Source organism: Elgaria multicarinata, chromosome 20 (assembly GCF_023053635.1).
Source record: "Elgaria multicarinata webbii isolate HBS135686 ecotype San Diego chromosome 20, rElgMul1.1.pri, whole genome shotgun sequence".
Lineage (NCBI taxonomy): Eukaryota > Metazoa > Chordata > Lepidosauria > Squamata > Anguidae > Elgaria > Elgaria multicarinata.
Genome location: NC_086190.1, coordinates 5,850,647 through 5,874,660, shown reverse-complemented (window position 1 = coordinate 5,874,660; position 24,014 = coordinate 5,850,647). Strand labels below are relative to the sequence as shown.

At 43.7% G+C, this 24,014-nt stretch overlaps 1 protein-coding gene across 1 annotated transcript in view; it reads left to right on the top strand.

The window, feature by feature from the left end:
- PRDM2 (PR/SET domain 2) overlaps positions 1–24,014 on the top strand; it is a 78,466-nt gene that overhangs the window by 8,662 nt on the left and 45,790 nt on the right. Inside the window, exons 2-4 of the mRNA XM_063145361.1 lie at positions 15,123–15,240; positions 18,053–18,156; positions 20,285–20,437. Coding sequence (XP_063001431.1) covers positions 15,123–15,240; positions 18,053–18,156; positions 20,285–20,437 — 375 coding nt within the window. The remainder of the gene's footprint in view (positions 1–15,122; positions 15,241–18,052; positions 18,157–20,284; positions 20,438–24,014) is intronic.

Genomic DNA, 24,014 nt, shown 5'->3' with positions numbered 1-24,014 from the left:
TGCCTGCCTCATTCCCCACCCCAAAAGCATGCTTTTTCTCGTATGCAGGTAGAAAGAAGGATTGTACATCAGTAGCACAGCACACACTTTGCATGATGAAGCTCCCAGGTTCAATTCCCACCATCTCCAGGTAGAGCTTGTAATAGTGCAAGGTAGCTTCCTAACTGATTGATTTAACCATCTGATACGATTAATCAGCTACGATTATCAGGTGACAACCTTAGCGATGTGGCTTTTATCTGTGACTTAACACAAATCAGAAAATTATGGGATATATTTATTTATTTATTTATTGCATTTGTATACCGTCTCATAGCCGAAGCTCTCTGGGCGGCTTTGGAACGTCATTAATGTATGCATTGATTTTTAAATGCGAAAAGCAGCCATGGGGTGGAGGTATATTCTTTTACTATGTGAGTCTGTTTGTTTTTTGTGGAGGGGGAATGGAAATCTGTGCAGCACTTAGCAAACCTAAAGCTGCTTTTCTGCTTTGACAACATACAATGTGATATTTACGAGTCAGCGTATGCAATTGTACTATTTGGCATATTTATGAAATTTACAGAGCAATCCTATGCATGCTTTCTCCTAGATAATTATGCAGAGGACTGCATCCTCAGAAGTATAAATGTGAATAATACCCAGTATTTGAGAGCTGCCAACTGCTACACCCTGTGTTACCTGAACACACGTATCTTAGTTTTTGCCATCTGAGAAGTAAGAACGTTTATGGGTTGAAAATAGAAACCACAATTTTGTGAGTTAATCAAAGGAAGTGTAATATTTGGACAGAAACAGTTTTGATTCAGTCACAATATTAAAAGCTAGCAGCATGTTTGGATATCAAGTCATCCTTTCTAACATTGAACTCTTAAGTAGTATTCTTTCAGTCTCTTAAGAGACTGAAAGAACTGGGCATGTTTAGCCTGGAGAAGAGAAGATTGAATGGAGACATGATAGCACTCTTCAAATACTTGAAAGGTTGTCACGCAGAGGAGGGCCAGGATCTCTTCTCGATCCTCCCAGAGGGCAGGACACAGAATAATGGGCTCAAGTGACAGGAAGCCAGATTCTGGCTGGACATCAGGAAAAACTTCCTGACTGTTAGAGCAGTATGACAATGGAATCAGTTACCTGGGGAGGTTGTGGGCTCTCCCACACTAGAGGCCTTCAAGAGGCAGCTGGACAACCACCTGTCAGGGATGCTTTAGGGTGGATTCCTGCATTGAGCAGGGGATTGGACTCAATGGCCTTGCAGGCCCCTTCCAACTCTGCTATTCTATGATTCTATGATAAGCTGTAGCAGGGTGTCTGTCACAGTCATTTGAAGGGAGAGGTGAAAAGGTGAGCATCAAGGGAAAGAACAGGTAAAAACACCCACCTGTAGATGCAGATCCTTGCTTCCAGTGTTTCGAAGTTAGATCAGAGGTCACCAGAAGATAGCAAGCAGCAATTCACAAGCGGCAAAGGCCTAATGTGACCCTCTTATGAAGATGCAGCAACTATTAGGTGTAGAAATATACATACTGGATTTGAATGTTGTGTGTGTCTACAGCACACACAAGAGTTAGCATTCTCTTTGTTATGCAAGACAATCTTCATACTGTATGTTTTGAGTGAGCAAAACCTTGTCTTAAGGCACATCTCTAATTTCATAGGAGACTTTCGCCAGTGCTCCATCAACTTTCCAATTTTTCTGCTGGAAAATATGGGTAAAAGTGGGTGTGTTTCAGCCCATCCTCTGGGACTTTTACCATTTCCCCCCAAGAAAATTCTGGGGAGCACTGGAAAAAGAGTTCTATGAAATATTTTCTGCGAGTGAATTGAAATACTAGAAGCAAATACGTTGAGCCTATGATCCTTTTGGCCTGTACTCCCCCTTGTTGGCAACGGTTGAGTTTCTAGAGGATACTCCCCATACAACATGTTCTAACTCCACCGTTGTGTGACAGTGGGCTACCGTGGAGTTGAATAAAATCTGTCATGACATTTGATTGACAGTTCCTCTGCCCTCTCTCCTCCCCTGGTCCTCCCTATGGTATCCCATCAGCCATTGCTGCAAAAAAACAATCCCGGCGGCTCTCCTGGAGGACCCTCGCTCTTTTCACCACTTTTGCCAGGAGGGGGAAAAGCCAATTCAACGCAACGGAAAACTCCACGGAGCCCTCCACACAACATGCAATACAACGGTTGTGCAGGAACACTCCTCTGCACAGCGTGAATATTCAACGTGGAGTGTTTAAAAAAAAAATCCACTGCAGTGGAGTTTTCCGCCAGACAACACATTTCTCAACAGTGGTGTAAAAACTCCACCGTGGAGTTCTAAAGCCACCATTGAGAAAGGTGTTGTCTGAACTGAGCCTCTCTCTCTCTCTGTGTGTGTGCACATTTGGTCTGGGGAGCAGAGGGAATAGAGCAGTTTATTTATTTATATTTATTTATTTATTACATTTATATACCGCCCCATAGCCGAAGTTCTCTGGGCGGTTTACAACAGTTGCACTTCAGCTGTATGAATCCGCAATTCAATTCAGGCATAGTCCAAATTTTCAGAACTGACAAATGATGGTTTGCACGTGTCCCCCAGACTAGGATTACAAACCCAACTTCAAACTGTAGTTTGCAGTCTGGGTTTAGATGGCAAGTGCAAAACCGTGCTTTGCTGGTTTGTATGTGAAGACAAATTATGGTTTGTGTTAAAGGGGAGGTAACTCATTGGAGTGGAGCAATGAAAGGAAGAAAGCCGGGGGGGGGGGGGGGCATGAGCATAAGATTCACACTTGTAATACCAAACCATGGTTTTAACATTGCATCTGAACCAAGACAATTGTCCTTGGGGAAGGGCCATGCCTCAGTAATAGAGCACAGGTTTTTCTTTTCTGAGTCTTTCCAAAACAGGATGTTTCAGGAGCAAATTCCAGGAAAAAAACTGTAGTTCAATAATAGAGTGCCTGTGTTGCACGCAGATGGCCCCAGGTTCAAGCTGCTGTTAGTTGGTGTAGACAGTATGGAGCTATTTGTACCAACTTCTAACTCATTATAAGGCTGCTTCCTACATTGATATAGAACAGAGTTGTTGTATCTCTTTCATTCTGCCATAGAAGAGGCATCAAAGGAAGCCCTCCTGTTGTACTTTGTGTGTGTCAAGTGTGTGTGTGTGTGTGTGTGTGTGTGTGTGTGCGTGTGCGTTGAGACATTCTCAAACATTTGCCAAAAGACAAATGCCAAGAGATGTCATAGGCTGTTCCTACACCTGCCTTTCCCCCCGGGATCATCCCTGTGCATCCAAATGACACACAGGGGATCCCAGGAGCAGTCAGGGACGATCCCTCCATTTTCCAGGGATAATCCTTAGGTGTAGAAAGGGCCATAGTCTTCATTTGGGGAGGCCTGACAGTAGCCTGGCGCCAAAAAGACCATAAAGATGGTGCCAGGCAAGCCCTTCTGGGGAGGCTTGTTTCATAACTGGGGTTCTACTTACTGAAAAGGCCCCTCCACCTAGTGGTTAGCTGCCTCACTTCATTTGGCAGGGGCACTCAGAACAAGGCCTCTAAACAAAACCTCAAGGTTCAAATAAGTACATATAGGAGAAGGCCTTGGGATTCATGTATGCTATGATGATGATGATGATGATGATTTATTTATATAGCACCATCAATGTACATGGTGCTGTACAGATAACACAGTAAATAGCAGGACCCTGCCGCGTAGGCTTACAATCTAATAAGTTGTAGTAAACAATAAAAAGGGAAGGAGAATGCAAACAGGCACAGGGAAGTGTAAACAGGCACCGGGTAGGGTGAAGCTAAACAGTATAGAGTCAGAACAAACTCAATATTTGAAGGCTATAGGGAAAAGAAAAGTTTTTAGCTGAGTTTTAAAAGCTGTGATTGAGTTGGTAGTTCTCAAGTGTTCTGGAAGAGCGTTCCAGGCGTAAGGGGCAGCAGAAGAAAAAGGACGAAGCCGAGTAAGGGAAGTGGAGGTCCTTGGGCAGGCGAGAAGCATGGCATCAGAGGAGCGGAGAGCACGAGCGGGGCAATAGTGTGAGATGAGAGAGGAGAGATAGGCAGGAGCTAGACCGTGAAGAGCTTTGAACAGCAGGAGAAGTTTATATTGGATTCTGGAGTGAGTTGGAAGCCAATGAAGAGATTTCAGAAGTGGAGTGACATGGTGATAAGATGCATCTATTCCCCTCCTGAAACTTTTAATGTGTAGTAACTCACTCTATTTTTTCTTTTCTTGGAAGTATCCTCCAAAGGCAGAAATAGGGAAATTCCCTAATAAATAGAAATATTTGGACACTGTAGAACTCGGGGGGGGGGGGGTTCTGGTTCCATTACCTTTCCATTACCTGGAAACCAGATATGTTGCTAATGTTAGGAAAAGGTGGTGGAATCTCCCAAAACCACTGATGTGGGTACAGATTGAATATCTAAGAGATTACTTGTCTTGTTATGAATCCGTTCGGTTATTAACGTCTGAGTGCACCATTATATGCAGAGGTCCATTTGTTGGACATGCGTGAAAGGGCATTCTCCTGTGTTTCTCCCAAACTATGGGATGCGCTCCCTCTAGAACTGTGACTTCCCCCACTCCCTGGGCTTTTAGAAAGCGTGTGAAGACACATCTTTTTAATCTAGCCTTTTTTAGTTATGTGGTTGTTTCAGTGTTTTATTGTTTTTTTATTGTTAAGCTTTTATTGCCTTAAATTGTTGTAGACCACCATGATGGATTTGGAGCAAGTAAGGTGGCATATAGATGTTAATAATCAATAAAAAATTATACTCAGATGAGCAGCTTCATTTCCACTGTGTTTTATAGGCTAAACACAGTGTGCTGGTTTGCACAATCACTGCAGCCCGCCGTGGCTTAAGCCGTGGGTTGCAGGATCTACTGGTGGCCATTGTGAATATTCGAGTCTCAGTGGGCAGGTGCCACAGCTTAACGTTATGACTGAACTTGGCGAAGGTAGGTTGTTGCTGTGGTTAGCAAACCATCCACAACCCATGGGCTGTTTTGTGCTGCTATATAACCAGGCTATTTATGTGAATTTGTGAAGGGATTCCAGTTTCCCAAATTGGGAAGGGAACCTGCAGTTGTCTAGGTGTTGTGGACTGCAGCTCTCATTAGAGTTGGAGTCCAACAACATTTGTAGGCTCCCCACTTTGCTCTAAATAAATTAGAATCGGATTTAACATGTTTGTGGGACTTCTATTAATGAACAGAACTTTAAATGTACATCTTAATTCCACTTGCTGTGTAAATATCTCCCCTGCCTCACAATATACGCCATGGCCAAGTGTACCTGAACTGAAATATTTGATTAGGAACAAAAAAAAAATCAATATTTTATTTTTATTATTATTATTATTATTATTATTTATTTATTTATTTATATAGCACCATCAATGTACATGGTGCTGTACAGAGTAAAACAGTAAATAGCAAGACCCTGCCGCATAGGCTTACATTCTAATAAAATCATAATGAAACAATAAGGAGGGGAAGAGAATGCAAACAGGCACAGGGTAGGGTAAAACTAACAGTATAAAGTCTGCACAACATCAAGTTTTAAAAGCTTTAGGAAAAAGAAAAGTTTTTAGTTGAGCTTTAAAAGCTGCGATTGAACTTGTAGTTCTCAAATGTTCTGGAAGAGCATTCCAGGCGTAAGGGGCAGCAGAAGAAAATGGACGGAGCCGAGCAAGGGAAGTAGAGGCCCTTGGGCAGGCGAGAAACATGGCATCAGAGGAGCGAAGAGCACGAGTGGGGCAATAGTGTGAGATGAGAGAGGAGAGATAGGAAGGAGCTAGACCGTGAAAAGCTTTGAAGGTTAACAGGAGAAACAGTTTTCCACTTAATGTGGATTAAATGGCATATTCAAGCATTTCAAATCTTCACTTGGGAATTATTTTTTACCAGAATGCTTGTAAATACTTTTGGAGACAACTGTTTAAGAGCATATATTTTTCTTAAATTGTTTAAATGTTAAGAAGAAAAATGAAGGCGGTGTAAGCAGTTAACATACTCATTTTATCATCTCCATACAGCTGTGCATGAAAACTGTAGGTATACTTATATTCTATTTCAGTCTATTTAGAGACACTTACCTGAAAAAGAAATACATTGTGAAACCTGTCCAGTCTAACTGGTATTGTACCCATTTATTATATTACCAGTCAGTCTTCTGAAATGATGCATATTTAGAAATTGGAATAATATTTTTTTTTTCATAATGGGGAAATACTTAAAATAGGGACTAACGGTTATGACCTTGGGAGAGGGAATCAGACATTGGCCCTCCCCTGCCCCCTCACAACCACCATAGAAAGCATCATGGCAGCTGCTTGTTGCAACTTTGGAGAAGTCAAAAAGAAGGCAGAACGGTAGGCTGTGAGAGGCGAGGACAGGGTCTGCCTGCCTCTCTGTTGTTGGTCAGCTAAACCGGCTCAGAGGTTCATCCAGCTGATTTTTTATTTTATTTTTCAAAGAGGAACAGGAGCCAAAACCACTTCTGTCTTCCTCCTGCCCTGCTAGCTCCTGTCAACAGGGCAAAGGATAGACAGAGAGCGTGGAGCTCTCTATCGGAGAATGGAAATTCCCAAGGCAGCTAACAAAGATGAAAACTCAGAAAAACAAAAACAAAACCCACCCGTAAATGATCCACAACAAAAAAGGTCAACAAATCCAGCTTGGAAACTCAACTTATTTATTTATTTATTTGTTACATTTATATACCGCCTCATAGCCGAAGCTCTCTGGGCGGTTTGCAAAAGTTAAAAACAGTAAACATTTATTATTATTATTATTATTATTATTATTATTATTATTTATTTATTTATTTATTTATATAGCACCATCAATGTACATGGTGCTGTACAGAGTAAAACAGTAAATAGCAAGACTCTGCCGCATAGGCTTACAATCTAATAAAATCATAGTAGAACAATAAGGAGGGGAAGAGAATGCAAACAGGCACAGGGTACGGTAAAACTAACAGTATAAAGTCTGCACAACCTCAAGTTTTAAAAGCTTTAGGAAAAAGAAAAGTTTTTAGTTGAGCTTTAAAAGCTGCGATTGAACTTGTAGTTCTCAAATGTTCTGGAAGAGCGTTCCAGGCGTAAGGGGCAGCAGAAGAAAATGGACGGAGCCGAGCAAGGGAAGTAGAGGCCCTTGGGCAGGCGAGAAACATGGCATCAGAGGAGCGAAGAGCATGAGCGGGGCAATAGTGTGAGATGAGAGAGGAGAGATGAAAAGTATACAAAATTTAAAAACATTGAAAACAACAGTATAAAAACAACAGTATCCATTTAAAAACAATAGTTCTGGGGGTCCGGTAAAAAACAAACTTAGTGTTGTTAAATGCTGTTAAATGCCTGGGAGAAGAGAAAAGTCTTGACCTGGTGCCTAAAAGATAACAGTGTTGGTGCCAGGCGAGTCTCATCGGGGAGATCATTCCAGACTCGGGGGGCTACCACCGAAAAGGCCCTCTCCCTTGTTGCCATCCTCCGAGCTTCCCTCGGAGTAGGCACTTGGAGGAGAGCCTTAGATGTTGAGCGCAGTGTAGGGGTAGGTTCATGTTGGGAGAGGCGTTCCATCAGGTATTGTGGTCCCAAGCCATGTAGAGCTTTATAGGTTAAAACCAGCACCTTGAATTGGGCTCAGAAATGTATAGGCAGCCAATGCAAGTGGGCCAGAATTGGTGTTATATGTTCAGAACAGCGGTAACATCGGAGTGCTTTTAAATCCAAAGGAAAAAGGCAGGCTGGTGCTTGGGTAAAAGCAATGGCGTCCAGATATTTTCCTACAGATCGGCCAAGTAGGAGCCAGGCAAAGTGACCTGGGGAGTATTCCAGAAAAGTACCCTATTTCTTCGATTCTAAGACGCACTTTTCCCCCCATATAAACATCTCTAAAAATGGGGTGCGTCTTAGAATCGCGGGTGTGTGTCTTAGGTTTTGTTTTTTTCAGTTGGTACTGAAATTAGTGTGCGTCTTACAATCGATGGCGTCTTACAATCAAAGAAATACAGTATAACTGAAAAGACCCTGTCCCTTGTTGCCACCACCTCATTTCAGACATGGGGGGACATCACTCTGAATAGGGCCTCTAAAGAAGATCTTAAAAGTCAAAAAGGGTTATGTAGGAACAGGGGACCATCATGTCCGGGTCGTGAAGCATCTCTACCTATAAAGCGGAAAATATGTGTGTGTCATGTATGTCCGGAAATGTTTACCAACTTCCAGATGACTTAGAAACCTGAAATTTGGCGTGCTGATAGGTCTGGTTGTACAACCTACCAGAAAAATCTAAAAACACAGAATTTTGAGTTCTGAGTATTTTTAAAGAATTTAATAAAAACCTACAATTGCCGGCATACCTTGGTCAGGAGGCCGGACTTACTGGCCTTTGGGAGCCTTTGCGAGTGCATGGGCGGGTAGCCGCTGTGTGTGTTTCACAACCCCGACTCCTAAGGTCAGTCAACCCAATTCCACATACGAAGAAACAACCCATATAAATGGGCCGCGTCCATTTGCGGTTCCTCCTCCCGCCCTCTGCATGGTTTTAAAATCGTAACTAGATACAACAGCGTGACTTTGAGAGGCCAAACATCCTCAAAGGCACTCCGTCCTGATACCGCTGTTTTCTCAGAATCTGGGGGAAGCCAGCGCACAGCCTTCGCTCTTAGGAGAGAGGAAAGGGAAGCACTCTGCACATGCCTGGAAACAGACCCAATGAAGTGGGGAAGTGCCCGGCCCAGCCCCAGCCCTTCAGTACAGGCTTCTGATGGCGTACTTGGTGGGTGAGAAGCACAGGCTGAGGCATTCCCAGCAGGATTGGCTGGAGCTGGGCATGTCCACTGACGTCCGCTTGCCTGTCCTCCTTGGGGATGCTAATCCTCAACGCTCTGTCGAGAAGCAACATCAGCACCAAGAGGACGTCTCAGAGGATGTGGGCACCTGCGAGCTGCCAAAGGCATGCTGGGAGGTGTAGTACTGGCATGTAGAGTGGCTGATTTAAAATAAAGTATGGGTTAGCAAACTAGGGCCATAGCCAGACCTAAGGTTTATCCCTGGATCGTCCAGGGGTCAAACCTGTTCATCTAGGTGACACACAGGGGATGATCGTCCAGGGGGCAAACCCTGGATGATCCCAGGATAAACCTTGGGTCTAACTCTGGCCTACGTCACTATCTCTCAATCCTAACTCAGCTTCCACTTTCCTGACCTCTCACTAACTGTCTTTGTTCTCCTGCTTTCCCCGCCCGCCATTCCATTCTAGCCTCAGCTGTCAGTCATTCCTACATTCACTCTTCTGTTTCAATGGTATGGTCAGGCTTTTACATCATACTCATAAACTTCATTCAGTAATTCCTGCATCGGTCTTGTAATGTTGTGGTTTAGTTACAACGGGGAAACACAGCATTAAAAAATCTCATCAAGCTAAAAGGCCTTGGGGGGAAAATAATACACTTGGCACTGGAAAGCCATTAAAGCAGTCACTAGGCAAGCCTGCCTGGGAAAAAGAAATCCATAAGCAGGGGGCCACAACTAAGAAGGCCCGCTCTCCAGTTGCCTTCTACCATACCTCAGACGGTGTTGAAAGATTAACATGTTATTCAGAGACCCAAGCTTACACCTGCAACTCCCAGCATGCCTTGGGTGGGAGGAAAGACATATTGGGCTTCGGCAGCCATCATCTGGAAGTGGCACTCCATCCTTGGTCACATATCATAGAATCATAGAATAGCAGAGTTGGAAGGGTCCTACAAGGCCATCGAGTCCAACCCCCTGCTCAATGCAGGAATCCACCCTAAAGCATCCCTGACAGATGCTTGTCCAGCTGCCTCTTGATGGCCTCTGGTGTGGGAGAGCCCATCGCCTACCTAGGTCATCAGTTCCATTGTCGTACTGCTCTAACAGTCAGGAAGTTTTTCCTGATGTCCAGCCGGAATCTGGCTTCCTTTAACTTGAGCCCGTTATTCCATGTCCTGCACTCTGGGAGGATCGAGAAGAGATCCTTGGTGAAGAGATCGCTTGGCACCATCGGGAGCAGTATTTTATTTATTTATTTATTTTATTCGTTGCATTTTTATACCGCCCAATAGCCGAAGCTCCCTGGGCGGTTCACAAAAATTAAAACCATTCAAAGTATAAAACAAACAGTATAAAAACATGATATAAAACACAATATAAAAGCACAACCAGGCCTACAAAAACGCGGCCATAAGCACAGAGGCGCTGACGCGATTTAAGTGCCAACCTGGTTTCCAAGACATTTTTGGCAGGGTTGATGGAACTTTATCCCCGAAATAAAGGGGGTGGGGGGGGGTATCCTGGTTTGCCTTCACGCCTAAATCGATCTAATCTGCTGGATTCCAAAGAAATAAAAATGAAAACTTCTTCGCACGCTGCCTAGCCACACCATGGAGCCCACTGCCACAGGATTTAGTGATGGCTACGAAATCGGAAGGCTTTAAGAGAGGGTTAGCCAATCAATGGATACTAGCCATGATGGCTTGCTTATTTATCTATTTATACATACTACTTTTATACCACTTAATATCCTAAAGATCTGTAGGCATCTGACAGTGCAATGAATAACGACAGAAACAATGCATACTTAAAAACATTGCAACAAGACAATCGTAAAACAAATCAGGTGCCACAATCCACTATAAATCAGGGAAGGCCTGTGTAAAGTCTTAATTTTAGAATTTTTGTAAACCGCCCAGAGAGCCCTGGCTATGGGAGCAGTATATAAGTGCAATAAATAAATAAATATGTCTTCAAGCTCCGGGGCTGTCGTCAACAGCAATGACCGAGTTAGCCATCAGTCAGTCAGCCGGCCGGCTCCCTCATGGCCTACCTATGGGCCATGATTGCGCAGTGCAGCATGGACTAGCTCAGCCAGACTTTACTTCCTGTGATCCTCAGTGGCAGGACTCCCATTGAGCAAGTCAGGACTGCGGTAAAAGGCATGCTGGGAGTTGTAGTTTTTGTTTTCTGTGGGGACAAGTAAAATCATGGTGCCCCCCCCCCCCCCATGTGTCGGGGTGAGAGAAAGAAGGCACAAATTTAATTTGTTTTAAAGTTATATCACAGGTCTAGTGGCAGCCTACTAAGATGATTAACTCATAGACGTATATCTTAGGGGGCCTGAGCAACGCCGGGTATATAAGCTAGTTTTTAAATATAGTAGTGCCGAATTTTCTACTCCACGTTAGTTTGTTTATTTGTTTATTTATTTATTACATTTCTATACCGCTCAATAGCCGGAGCTCTCTGGGCGGTTCACAAAAATTAAAAACATTCAAAGTATAAAACAACAGTATAAAACCATAATATAAAATACAATATAAAAGCTCAACCAGTTAAAAACAGCAGCAATGCAAAATTACAAATTTAAAACACCAAGTTAAAAAAAATTATAGACTGTTAAAATGCTGTGAGAATAAAAAGGTCTTCACCTGGCATCTAAAAGCATGTAATGTAGGTGCCAAGTGAACCTCCTTAGGGAGCTCATTCCACAGCCGGGGTGCCACAGCAGAGAAGGCCCTGCTCCTGGTAGCCACCTGCCTCACTTCCTTTGGCAGGGGCTTACGGAGAAGGACCCCTGAGGATGACCTTAGGGTCCGGGCAGGTACATATGGGAGGAGGCGTTCCTTCAGATAGCCTGGCCCCAAGCCGTTTAGGGCTTTAAATGTTAATATCAGCACTTTGAATCGGGCCCGGACCTGGACTGGCAGCCATTGAAGCTGGAAAAGGACTGGCGTGATTTGGTCTCGCCAGCCAGTCCCTGTTAGTAACCGAACTGCCCTGTTTTGTACCAGTTGAAGTTTCTGGACCGTTTTCAAAGGCAGCCCCACGCATAACGCAGTTGTTAAATATGGTGAGCTCTTCAGTTCAATTTGTTTTTAAATCTGATGCGGTCCATTGGATTCACCCTAGATCTTCACTAGATATGGGTTCAAATTCCTTAGTGTTTCTCTGACTGTAAAAAAAAAAAAAAAAGGAAAAAATGGGATTAAAAGCCTCAAATAAGCAAATAGTTTTCTCTCATAATGGGAAAACACCATCTTGGGGAAATGTTGTGAAAGTTTTGTGAACCGCCCAGAGAGCTTCGACTATTGGGCAATATAAAAGTGCAATAATAAATAAATAAATAAATAAATAAATTCTCTAACTAGGGCCAGTTTTGTCTGGTAGGTGTGAGTGTTTGACTTGAGAGCTGAGCTCGAATCTGTCTTCTGAGATAACAATTCATTCTACGTTGGGCACATAAGTCTCTCTGCCCTTTTTTGGGGGGTGGGGGGAAATTGGTGTTGCTATGAGGGGTTAGTGGGATAATGGTTTAAGTGCTATGGAAGCTTTAAGTTTAAAAGAGACATTTCCATCTTTTTGTCACATCCTAGCATGACTAATCCATAGAAACGGGACATGCTGGCGCATGGGGGAACACTCCGGTGTTAAGGAAGCTGGCTCCTGCCCCTCTCCAGTACAACCCCCATTTACAGGTCAATTGTGGTTAAAGCACCAACCAGGTTAACCAGGTTTCACCTTTAACCAAGGTTAGAAACTGCTTTCAAATGCTTGAGCGATAACAAACCATGGTTTAGTGGTAACCCTGGTTTAGGTCAGTGCTGACATAAGGCTTTTAGCCATGGCTACGGTTGGCCAGTGAAAGGGATTTGGAAACTTGTGCTTGGGATGAGAAGGACTGAGAGCTACATGTGTGTGCGTGTGTGTGTGTGATTCCCCAGCACAAATTATGAAGAGCTCTGGCGTATTTATGCACCTTCCCCAAAGGGGATATGTAGATGGAGGACGGCTCAGTGCTGAGTGGTTTATTTAGCAGGCTGCCCTCTGCTGCATTGGTGGATCATTCATTCCAATTGGACAATTCATTCCAATTGGACAAAGACAGTGGGTTCCAGTAGTCAGGAAATCCCTCACAGGCAGGATCTTTAAGGTTCCCTGCAATCTCTATTCCGTGTCTTTGCTATCCTGCTTGTCATAATGAAGGACGTTTTGCCATAATAATGCCGAAAAGTAGTCCTTTTATACATTAGAAAATAATGGAATCAGACCAAAGGTCCATTTAAGCCAACAACATCCTGTTTCCCACTGTGGCCAACCAGCTGCCTTCAACTAGGACTGGAGGACAGTAGCTCTCCAGTGCTGTGGCTCCCTAGTGGCTGTTCCCCATGGCAGGCTGCCTCCGGACGTGGCAGTTGGTAGACCTCTCCCGCATGGATTTGTTCTTCCTTTTGAAGGTTCTTCATCTCTCAGCATTTCTGGAAAAAGTCCTGTTCAGTGAGAACTCATATTGGACCAGACAATGTTGCTATTCACTGTGTTGTTCAATACAAAGCCACTGATAAGTGGCTTTTAAGCTGTGCCATCCACGAAAGTGGCATAGTACAAGGACCGGGGTTATTTACACCTCGCGTGGGAGCTTTAGGAAGAGGATCCCTGCCTTGCAACGTATAGCCCTGCCTTTATTATTTATTTATTTATTTATTTATTGGCATTTCTATACCGCCCAATAGCCGAAGCTCTCTGGGCGGTTTACAAAATTAACACAAATCAAGTATAAAACAACAGTATAAAACCATAATATACAATACAATATAAAAGCACAACCAAGATAAAAACAGCAGCAATGCAAAAATACAAATTTAAAATACAAATTTAAAACAGCAAGTTCAAATTAATTTATAGACTGTTAAAATACTGGGAGAATAAAAAGGTCTTCACCTGGCGTCTAAAAGAATATAATGTAAGTGCCAAGCGAACCTCCTTAGGGAACTCATTCCGCAGCCGGGGTGCCACAGCAGAGAAGCCCTTCTCCTGGTACCCACCTGCCTCACTTCCTTTGGCAGGGGCTCGCGGAGAAGGACCCCTGAGGATGACCTTAGGGTCAAAGCACGTATATATGGGAGGAGGTGTTCCTTCAGATAACCTGGCCCTTTAATTTCATCCTTCCTTCCGGGATACTTTAAGCCACTCTGCCCCCAACCAGATGCTGTACAGATGTATTGATCTACAACCCCCATCATCCACAGTCAACATGCTCATTGACATGCTGGGGATTATGGGCGTTGTAGCCCAACACATCTGGAGGGTGGAAGGGATGGGGGGGTCTTTTCAAGCTATGGGGGACTCTGCCCTCTTTGCAGCTGGAATCGCCCCTGAAGGGGCAATTTAATTCAGATCAAAGGAAGAGTTCTTTGATCCTGATCTGTAGAGTGATCAGTGTCCGTTGAGTCTCCTGTCTGTCCACCACAGTGCAGAAAACACTACCTTCAGTGTGGCTTCTCTGGTTTATCTGCCCAGCGGATGGGCTGGGGAACCATCAAATCTGGTATTACAAAGAATGATGTAGTGATGTACCTAGTACTGGACAGGTTAACGGGGGGGGGGGGGAATCTCTCTGCCCCTAGGGGTTTGCATGTTACATTTTGAGGGAGGTGTGTGTGTATGTGTGTGTGTGTGTGTGTGTAGGGGGGAATAGACACAGAGGCAAGAGGAAAGGAGGAAGAATGTGATGTAGTTACATTTCATTAGGCGAGGCTTCTGTAGGGGACTGAGGAACAAGAAGTTGAGCCAAAGGCATAATGGAAAAATTGTGATCGATCACCCAGAATAAAACCCCCAAGATGTGGACCTTTGTAATCTCCGGCTCACGGGCTTGTTGTAAGACACAGAGATAAGAATTGTACAGCATAACGAGGCGCAAAGGGGACATCTATCCCCTCTTGTTTGTCCTTTCCTATCATGGCTCTGAAATTGAAGGTTGCCCGTTTTATTTGTTATGGCTAGTCACCAGTGATAGACTGACCCTCTCTGAAATGGGTTTATTTTTAAAAAGCCATTTCTTCTGGTAGCCATCACAACAACGGGTGTCTCCCTCAGTAGAACATGCATTGAGTGAAGGGTTATGTTATTTTTTTGATGCCTTCAGCTTCGGAAGTGCTTGTGATGAGCGCAAAGCTGAAATGCCAGTTGTTGCTCGGCTTTGTATAGCGTGTTGATTTTTTGCAGAAGTGTAATGCGGATGGGCTTGCTGGATTCTGTGGTGTATTCACCACCATTGTGTTCCTTTCTTCTAATTCTCCGTAGAACTCAATCGAGCCTACAGTATCAGTTGAGACGTTGGCTGACGTACCTGAGCACGTACTTAAAGGACTTCCTGAGGAAGTGAGACTTCTTCCATCTGCTGTTGACAAGACACGGCTTGGTAAGTGAATCTAGAAATAAGTTGCATAAGGAGAGAAAGCTGGAACCGAATATGTGTAGCCTAGAAAATGATAGTGGGAAGACACCAATCATTCTTGGGCTTCAGATAAAAAACTGATTCTTTTTATAAAGGCAAAGGCAAAAATCAGTCAAAGAAAACGACAAGAATATAGACATAGGTACAACCTATGAAGAACTTCCTCTTTTTAAGGGTGGGGGATATTGCTTTATATCTCCACCCCTTAACTGGGCTGCTCTTCTTTAAGGTTCCAGCTAGCCTAGACCAAGAGCCATGTAGTGCTGTTTGGGGTTCACAGGGGGCACCTCTCCCCCCTTCATTCCATGGTCCTGAAAGCTTTCCCTGCTGGTGTGTGTGTGTGTGTGTACGTACACACCTGGACCCTAAGGTCATCTTCTGAGTCTCTCCTCTGAATGTCCCTACCAAATGGCTGCTAGAGAAGACATTTTCGATGATGTCCTCTCCAGAGGCTCGCCTTTCATCCACATTTTCATCTTCTCAATGCCAGGAGAAAACCTATGTATTCTCCTAGGTATTTTGCTCCCTCAGTTGTTGTTGTTTTAAACTATGCTAGTGCTTTTTAGATCTTGCACTGCTGTTCTCCCCGGTGATGGCTTTATTTTGGGTTTTCTCTTCCCCCCACCCCCATGGCTGTTTTAAATCTTATGTTAGGTTTTATGCTTGTCCTTATTGTGTTATCCCTGTTTGATGAATTGTCCAGGGAAACGCAGCTACTGGGCGGCATATAAAGATAGTTAATATTTATATGTTGTACTGAAGGTCTCAGGATCAGAACTGTTGGCTAATCCTGAAGCCAGGTGCTTTATAGCTATGTAGCTTAGTGGTGGAGTATTTCATGGGGAGGAGCACATTTTAACCTCATGACATGCATGCACTCAACCTTAATGCTCACCTCTGACATAGTCTAAGCCTAAGTATTCTAAGCCTATTCGCTACCGGGCCAGGTTTAAGGTTCTTGTACTTGTGTACAAAGCCCTAAACAACTTGGTACCAGGATACCTGAGAGAGCACCTTCTCCCTTACCAACCTGCCCAGTCACTGAGGTCATCTGAGGGCCTGCTCCTGGTGGTTCCACACAGATCCATCCTCCTATTGGAATCCACCAGGGGAAGAGCCTTCACCGTGGTGGCACCCCTCCTGTGGAATTCCCTGCCTCTGGAGGTCAGGCAGGCTCCAACCTTGTACTCCTTTCGGTGGCTCCTGAAAACATCTTTATTCCAAGAAGCCTTTCTTTAACATGCAGCCTTGGATTTCTGTTTTTGCTTCTTTTAAAATTTTTTAACTGTTTTATTCTGTTTTTGTTTTCATTTTACCTTGTACACCGCTCCGAAATTTTTCAATGGGGAGAGGTATATAAATATTCTAAATAAATAAATAAATAAGTAGGTCTATTCCACCTCCCTCTCCATTGTCCTTTTTTTTACCTGACATCTTTAACATTCCATAACTCAGCTGTCCTCAAACATATCCCTAATTTCTAGAGTCCCGTAAGTTGTTCTACATCCGGTTCTTTAAGAACAGGGGTGGACAACTTGTGACCCTCCAGATGTTTGGACCTACAACTCTCACCAGCCCTAGCCACCATAGCCAGTGGTCAAGGATGATGAGGGTTGTAGGCCAAAACATCTGGAGGGCCAGAAGTTGCCGACTCCTGCTCTAGACCTTCCTTTGCATCTTGGTGCAGATGTAAGAGCTCAATAAAAAACAACGGGGAAATCTTAAGATTTCAGGGTGTGTTAGACCATAGTAAAAAAAAACTTCATGTTTTATTTGGGCTCAGACAAAGGAGTTCTGGGTTAATTTCCCCAGAATTGCCTGGTGGCATGAGTTTCTCTTGGCAGCCCTCCGCAGTCAGGAAGTTGAAATCTGAATGGCTGAAGTTAACAGGAAGAGACAAACCTAGACAGAAAGTATGTACAGCTCTAAAACCCGGGTACGTGTATCCCTGCCCACTGGCCATTTTGCAACTGAAGGGTGCCACCCCAAGTGGGTTGGGGAGATGAGGAACTCTAGAGCAGCCACCAAGGAGGCCTCGCCAAACGCCCCTGTCATTGGAATCGACACTACGGAGGCCAGGTTTTATTTATTTATATATTGCATTTTTATACCACCCAATTGCCGAAACTCCCTGGGCGGTTCACAAAAAGCTTTTGTCTCTTATGTTCAGCCAGGAACTTCTAACATCTTAATTTTGGACCTTTCAAAACTTGGAACACGTCTTGCTTTTTCATGAGCAGATTTTCTTCTTCATGGTCTCTGTGCATCCACACATATGGGCTCTGTGCCTGCACGGAGCTCATTTTGGAAACTTCTATAGCTGAGGCAAACAGTTTTGGCGGGAACCCCTCTCCCCACCATCAACTGGCCCTGGGCCCCCGCCCTTCTCCTCCCGGTTTAGCTAGCTCTCAGCATCTTGGTATGATACTTAGACAGTTTTTACAGATTATTTTCTTTTTTTATGTGCTTTGTCATTAATTACATATGTAACGTTTATGGTATGTTAGATTTTCTATTAATGCCTGCCTCTTAGCTCAGGCATTTTTGACATTCCAAGTCAATGCACTGGTTCTCACTTCTGTCTTGCAAAATAAACGATTTTTACCTCCTTTATTGTTCTCCTTTCATGTTGCATTCAGCTAGGAAAAGCTGTGGGGTGGGGTTTGGTATTTATGGCATCCCCTTGATTTCTGTATTCATCTTTGCACTGTTTTGAGGTATGCACTACCACCAGAAAGTCAAGGGGGCTAATTGCAGTTTCTCGTTTGATCTTCAGGTGTCTGGGCGACAAAGCCAATTTTCAGAGGCAGAAAATTTGGACCATTTGTTGGTGACAAGAAGAAGAGATCTCAAGTGAAAAGCAATGTGTACATGTGGGAGGTAAGGAAAGGCTGATGAAAGACCGACTGATAGGATAGGGCAGATTTGTGGAGCGTCCGTCTGTCAGTGGCTTCTTGGCATGATGACTGTACGGAACCTCTGAGTTGAGGGGCAGTGTGTCACTGGATATCAGTTGCTGGGGAGTTATTATTATTATTATTTATTTATATAGCACCAGAACGGTTGCCTTCATTGCTGCGGCATCTTTGCAAAACATCGCAGGAAGAGTCTTTCTGCAGTAATGCGTTAGCAACTGAGAACACCAAAAATACCCCCATGCCCTTCCTGTTCGGAAGCTGCAGCTCGTGCAAAATGCAGCAGCCAGATTGATTTCGGGAACCAGATGGTTCGACCATATAACACCTGCTCTGGTCCGCTTGCACTGGCTGCCTGTATGTTTCCGAGCCCAATTCAAGGTGCTGGTTCTGACCTATAAAGCCTTACACGGCTTGGGACCACAATACCTGACGGAACGCCTCTCCCGACGTGAATATACCCGGTCACTACGTTCAACATCTAAGGTCCTCCTCCGGGTGCCTACTCCGAGAGAGGCTCGGAGTGTGGCAACGGGGGACAGGGCCTTTTCGGTGGTGGCCCCCAGACTGTGGAACGATCTCCCTGACGAGGCTCGCCTGGCGCCAACGCTGCTATCTTTCCGTCGCCAGGTTAAGACTTTCCTCTTTGCCCAGGCATAATTTTAATCACCCACATGTTTAGGGTTTTTTTTAAACGGTTTTTAATGCTTTATGTGTGTATGTTCTGTTTTTTAGAATTTTAAATTTTGTATACTCGTTTTTATCTTAATTTTAGAATTTCTGTAAACCGCTCAGAGAGCCCCGGCTATGGGAGCAGCATATAAGTGTAATAAATAAATAAAATAAATAAACATGAGTGGTGTAATCAAAGGAATGTTTTCTGTCTTGGAGCAGGTGGTTCAGTGGTGAGGAGTGCCACTGCTTTTATATGCTGCCAGCAGTCATAGACATCGAAAATGTGTTCTCCCGTTCTGTAAAAAGCAAAATCCAAGTGTGTCTAACATATTGCTATATGAATTGTGGAACGATTATTTGTGAGAGGCAGCACCATAGGCTACCTGTGATTAGCCTGCCTAGCAGAAGACACAAAATTAATTTTCAGTAACGGAGAAAGAATTTGCAGACGATGCTCCCACACGGAAAGTTCTCAGAATACTCTTGCAACACATAGGTACCCCTGCCCTGGAGAGAGGAGCAAATGTTTTGCAAAGGAGAGTGGAGAGATGTTGACCTGATCTCAAGGCAAAACTCACCTTTTCGGTGGGTCCTAGCTGTAGTGCTTTCAGATGTGGGCGAAATGGGAGAGGAAAGCAAGGGTTGGAGGGCAAGAGGCCTAGAACTCAAGCCTCCCACCCCATAGCCGTGATGGGGCCTCTTTAATCTCCCATAGACCACTGTGTCACTTTTCCCCCCCTTCCCTGGCCCGACCCTATATGGACCCAGCCATATAAAACACCTACGTTTTGAAATTTTATTTATTTATTTATTTATTTCAGGATTTTTATGCCGCCATTCAGCCAAAAAAGGCTCTCACGGCGGCTTACAAAAGTATTTCTTGACAGTCCCTGCCCACAGGCTTACAATCTAAAAGACATGGCACAAAAGGAAAGGGGATTGGGAGGGAGGAGGAGGAGGGGGAAAGGAAAGCAAATTCAGGCACTACAATCTTAGTTGGAAAGTTCAGCAGTTACAGGTGACAGCAGGAGGGAGGGGGCTCTGAGCTGGAGCTGGACCCAGGCACGGTGGAGAGGTGCCTGGCTGCTGCTTCCTCCCTCACTGGTGGCCTCTGCAGAGACAGTTGGTAGCAGGAGGGAGGGGGCTCTGAGCTGGAGCTGGACCCAGGCACGGTGGAGAGGTGCCTGGCTGCTGCTTCCTCCCTCACTGATGGCCTCTCCAGAGACAGTTGACAGCAGGAGGGAGGGGGCTCTCAGCTGGAGCTGGACCCAGGCACGGTGGAGAGGTGCCTGGCTGCTGCTTCCTCCCTCACTGATGGCCTCTCCAGAGGCAAATGGATAAGATAGGTGTATACCCTTGTGATTAATAACTGTGTTCTGTTTCCTCCTCCTCCTCCTCCTCCCTGGCAACCTTCGAAGGTCTATTACCCAAACTTGGGATGGATGTGCGTTGATGCCACAGATCCAGAGAAGGGGAACTGGCTGCGCTATATAAACTGGGCTCGTTCAGGAAAGGAGCAGAATCTCTTCCCTTTGGAGATCAACAGAACCATTTACTACAAAACCTTGAAGGTAGCAGTACCTCCATGTCCATCTTAATTGTCCTTAATTTCTCTCTTTTTTTTAAAAAAAAAAATACTTTTCCATTGCCACTCTGTAAAATTGCAACCTGTTGAATATGAGGAGGAGCCATAGCACAGTGGTAGAGTACATGCGTTGTATGCAGAACGTTCCAGGTTCAGTCACTGGCATGCCCAGTTGAACGGCTCTCTTGGCATTGAGGTCGGGGAAAAGGCTAGCCTGGAACCTTGGAAAACAACGCCACCAATGTTTTCATGCATGGACCATTTTAAGCTAGAAGGGTCAAAGGTCTGATGTAAGGCAGAGTTGTATGCTCAACAATTTCTTCGAGATTTTGGAGACTCTCCCTTGGATCTGTTAGAGAGAGCCTCCAGTGGAGTGAGAAGAGCACCTGACTTGCAAACATAAATTTTAATTCAGTGTAAACTACTCTTAAGTGATGAAGACACATTGGAGGGGTGAGGTTTATAAATAAGGGTCATATTAGATATAGATTGTGTGCTGGCTGGTGTCACTTGAGAAGCGGAGAGAGGTCCTGTTGGCCTTCTCCTCAGAAGTAAGATTGCTCCTGGAGCGGCAGTGGGCTCCATCATCTGACAGAGAAACAATTACACTTACACCCAGGGATCAGGTGAATCAAACGTGATATTAAAAAATGGTCCCAGATATATTTAACAGTTATGGGTAGGATTAGAATAAAAATGGTAGCAATGCCAAAATGCAATAAGAATGATGGCAATGCCAAAATTTAAATGTTTTCTTTCCAACACTTCCCCTAATAGTTGACTCAAAATATTTGGCACAATGGCGAAAAATGTTTGTACATTTTATCCATCGAGGGAAAAGTCCAAGACTTGCAAAAAACCTGAGACAAAAGCGATTAGACCAAGGGGGGAGCCAAATATCCACAAATATTATAAAGCAAATCAATGAAGAACTGTGATAACATATTTAGAGGGAGCATCAGAGAAGCTGTGAATGGGTATGGAAGCAAAAGGGAAAGATTCATTATTAATTGAACAAATTTTGTTTGGAAGGAAAAATATAAAATATTTGAAATGGGTAGATAACCTTTTTTTAATATGCTACTTTAAAAATATGGGAGAAATAATTCCAGAAATACCCCCATTGCTTCCTTTCTTATTACATCCAAATTTTGTTTCTTTAGATACACAAGAGCAATACGTGAAATGTAAACAAAAGGGGTTTTATAGAATGAGAGATTTTTATGGAAATAAAATCTTCCTTACGGTAGCAAAATTAGATGAAAGGCTTCAGGAAATGCAAACACTTCACTTTATCACAAACCATTTAGTAAACAAAGTGTGACCAGAAGCATAACCAAAGTTTGAAGGTATTTTATAAGAATGTATGGATTCCTGCATTGAGCAGGGGGTTGGACTTGATGGCCTCATAGGCCCCTTCCAACTCTACTATTCTATGATTCTATGATTCATACAAAAGGATTGATTTCGAAAATTTATTCACAAATTATCGAAATAAACACAAATATGTCAAGATGGGCTGAAACTAATATGAGAAGATGATACTGGGATATGAATAAAGCAAATGGTATGGGATAAAGTATGGGTGACACAAGTAAGGAAAACTATCAATAACTCTCAAGGAGAATATGTTGAAATTATTATGCAGATGGTACATCATACCAGTATATTTGATGATAATAACCAACACAAACAATACAATGTTGGAGAAATTGTAACCAGCCGGAGTTGTATATTCATGTGTGGTGGGCTTGTATTGTATCACAGTTTGGGAACATTTTATTTATAGAAATGGCAAATACTGCGCATCAAACCATACATGTGACACCAGCGTCCCATAACAAAATGGGAAAAACAAAATGCAAACGTAACATCTAAGGAGTCAATTGAGTTCTTTCTGAGGGCTGCTTGAAGAGTCATAGCCAAAAGACGGAAAACTGAAGTTCTAACGTTGAAATCATGGTGTATGGAATTATGGCAAGTAGCCAAGGCTGAAAAATTGACATACCAACTGACGTACCAAACAATTGACTTCTATAAAATATAGCAGAATTTTATTCTCTATACCAATCAGGAGCAATACATAGCAGTATTTGTCAAAGCTTTTTCTCAGATTATGGAAAAGAAACGAAGGCCTAATCTACACCAAGCAGGATATAGCGGTATGAAAGCGGTATATGGTAGTGTCAGTGGGCCCAACAGTTGTCAGTGCACTTCAACATTGCTATAAAGCAGTTGTGTGGCTCCTTCCTTTTTATATACAGCTTTCATAGTGCAATATTCTGAATAATAATAATAACAACAACAACAACGAGGAGGAGGTGCAGGGAACGCTGATCAAATTTGCAGATGACACAAAATTGGGTGGGATAGCTAATACCCTGGAAGACAGAAACAAACTTCAAAGTGATCTTGATAGGATGGAGTGCTGGGCTGAAAACAACAGGATGAAATTTAATAGGGATAAATGCCAAGTTCTACATGTAGGAAATAGAAACCAAATGCACAGTTACAAGATGGGGGATACTTGGCTCAGCAGTACTACAAACGAGAAGGATCTTGGAATTGTTATAGACGGCAAGCTGAATATGAGCCAACAGTGCGATATGGCTGCAAGAAAGGCAAATGCTACTTTGGGCTGCATTAATAGAAGTATACCTTCCAAATCGCGTGAGGTACTGGTTCCTCTCTATTCAGCCCTGGTTAGGCCTCATCTAGAGTATTGCATCCAGTTCTGGGCTCCACAATTCAAGAAGGACGCAGACAAGCTAGAGCGTGTTCAGAGGAGGGCAACCAGGATGATCAGGGGTCTGGAAACAAAGCCCTATGAAAAGAGACTGAAAAAACTGGGCATGTTTAGCCTGGAGAAGAGAAGATTGAGGGGAGACATGATAGCACTCTTCAAGTACTTAAAAGGTTGTCACACAGAGGAGGGCCAGGATCTCTTCTCGATCCTCCCAGAGTGCAGGACACGGAATAACAGGCTCAAGTTAAAGCAAGCCAGATTCCAGCTGGACATCAGGAAAAACTTCCTGACTGTTAGAGCAGTACGACAATGGAATCAGTTACCTAGGGAGGTGGTTGGCTCTCCCACGCTAGAGGCCTTCAAGAGGCAGCTGGACAACCCTCTGTCAGGGATGTTTTAGGGTGGATTCCTGCATTGTGCAGGGTGTTGGACTCGATGGCCTTGTAGGCCCCTTCCAACTCTGCTATTCTATGATTCTATGATTCTTACCCGCCTCTCCACTTGGATCGAGGCGGGAACAACAGTGAATATAAAACACATTAAAACTGATTTAAAACATAGCATACATGATTAAAACATCCTAAAAACATTCTAAAATTTCACTGGATAGGTTTAAAGATCAGTCTTTATTGCTTTTTTAAATGCTAAAAGACTGTCAAGTTGACGAATCTCTTCCGGCAGTCTTAAACATATCCTTGATATAGTGAGGGATTATAAATAAAACTTCTTAGCAGCCCATGGATTTCACGTACAACTTGGGCCTTAGCTAGACCAAGCCATATCCCGGGGCGAACCCTGGGATCATCCCTGTGCGTCC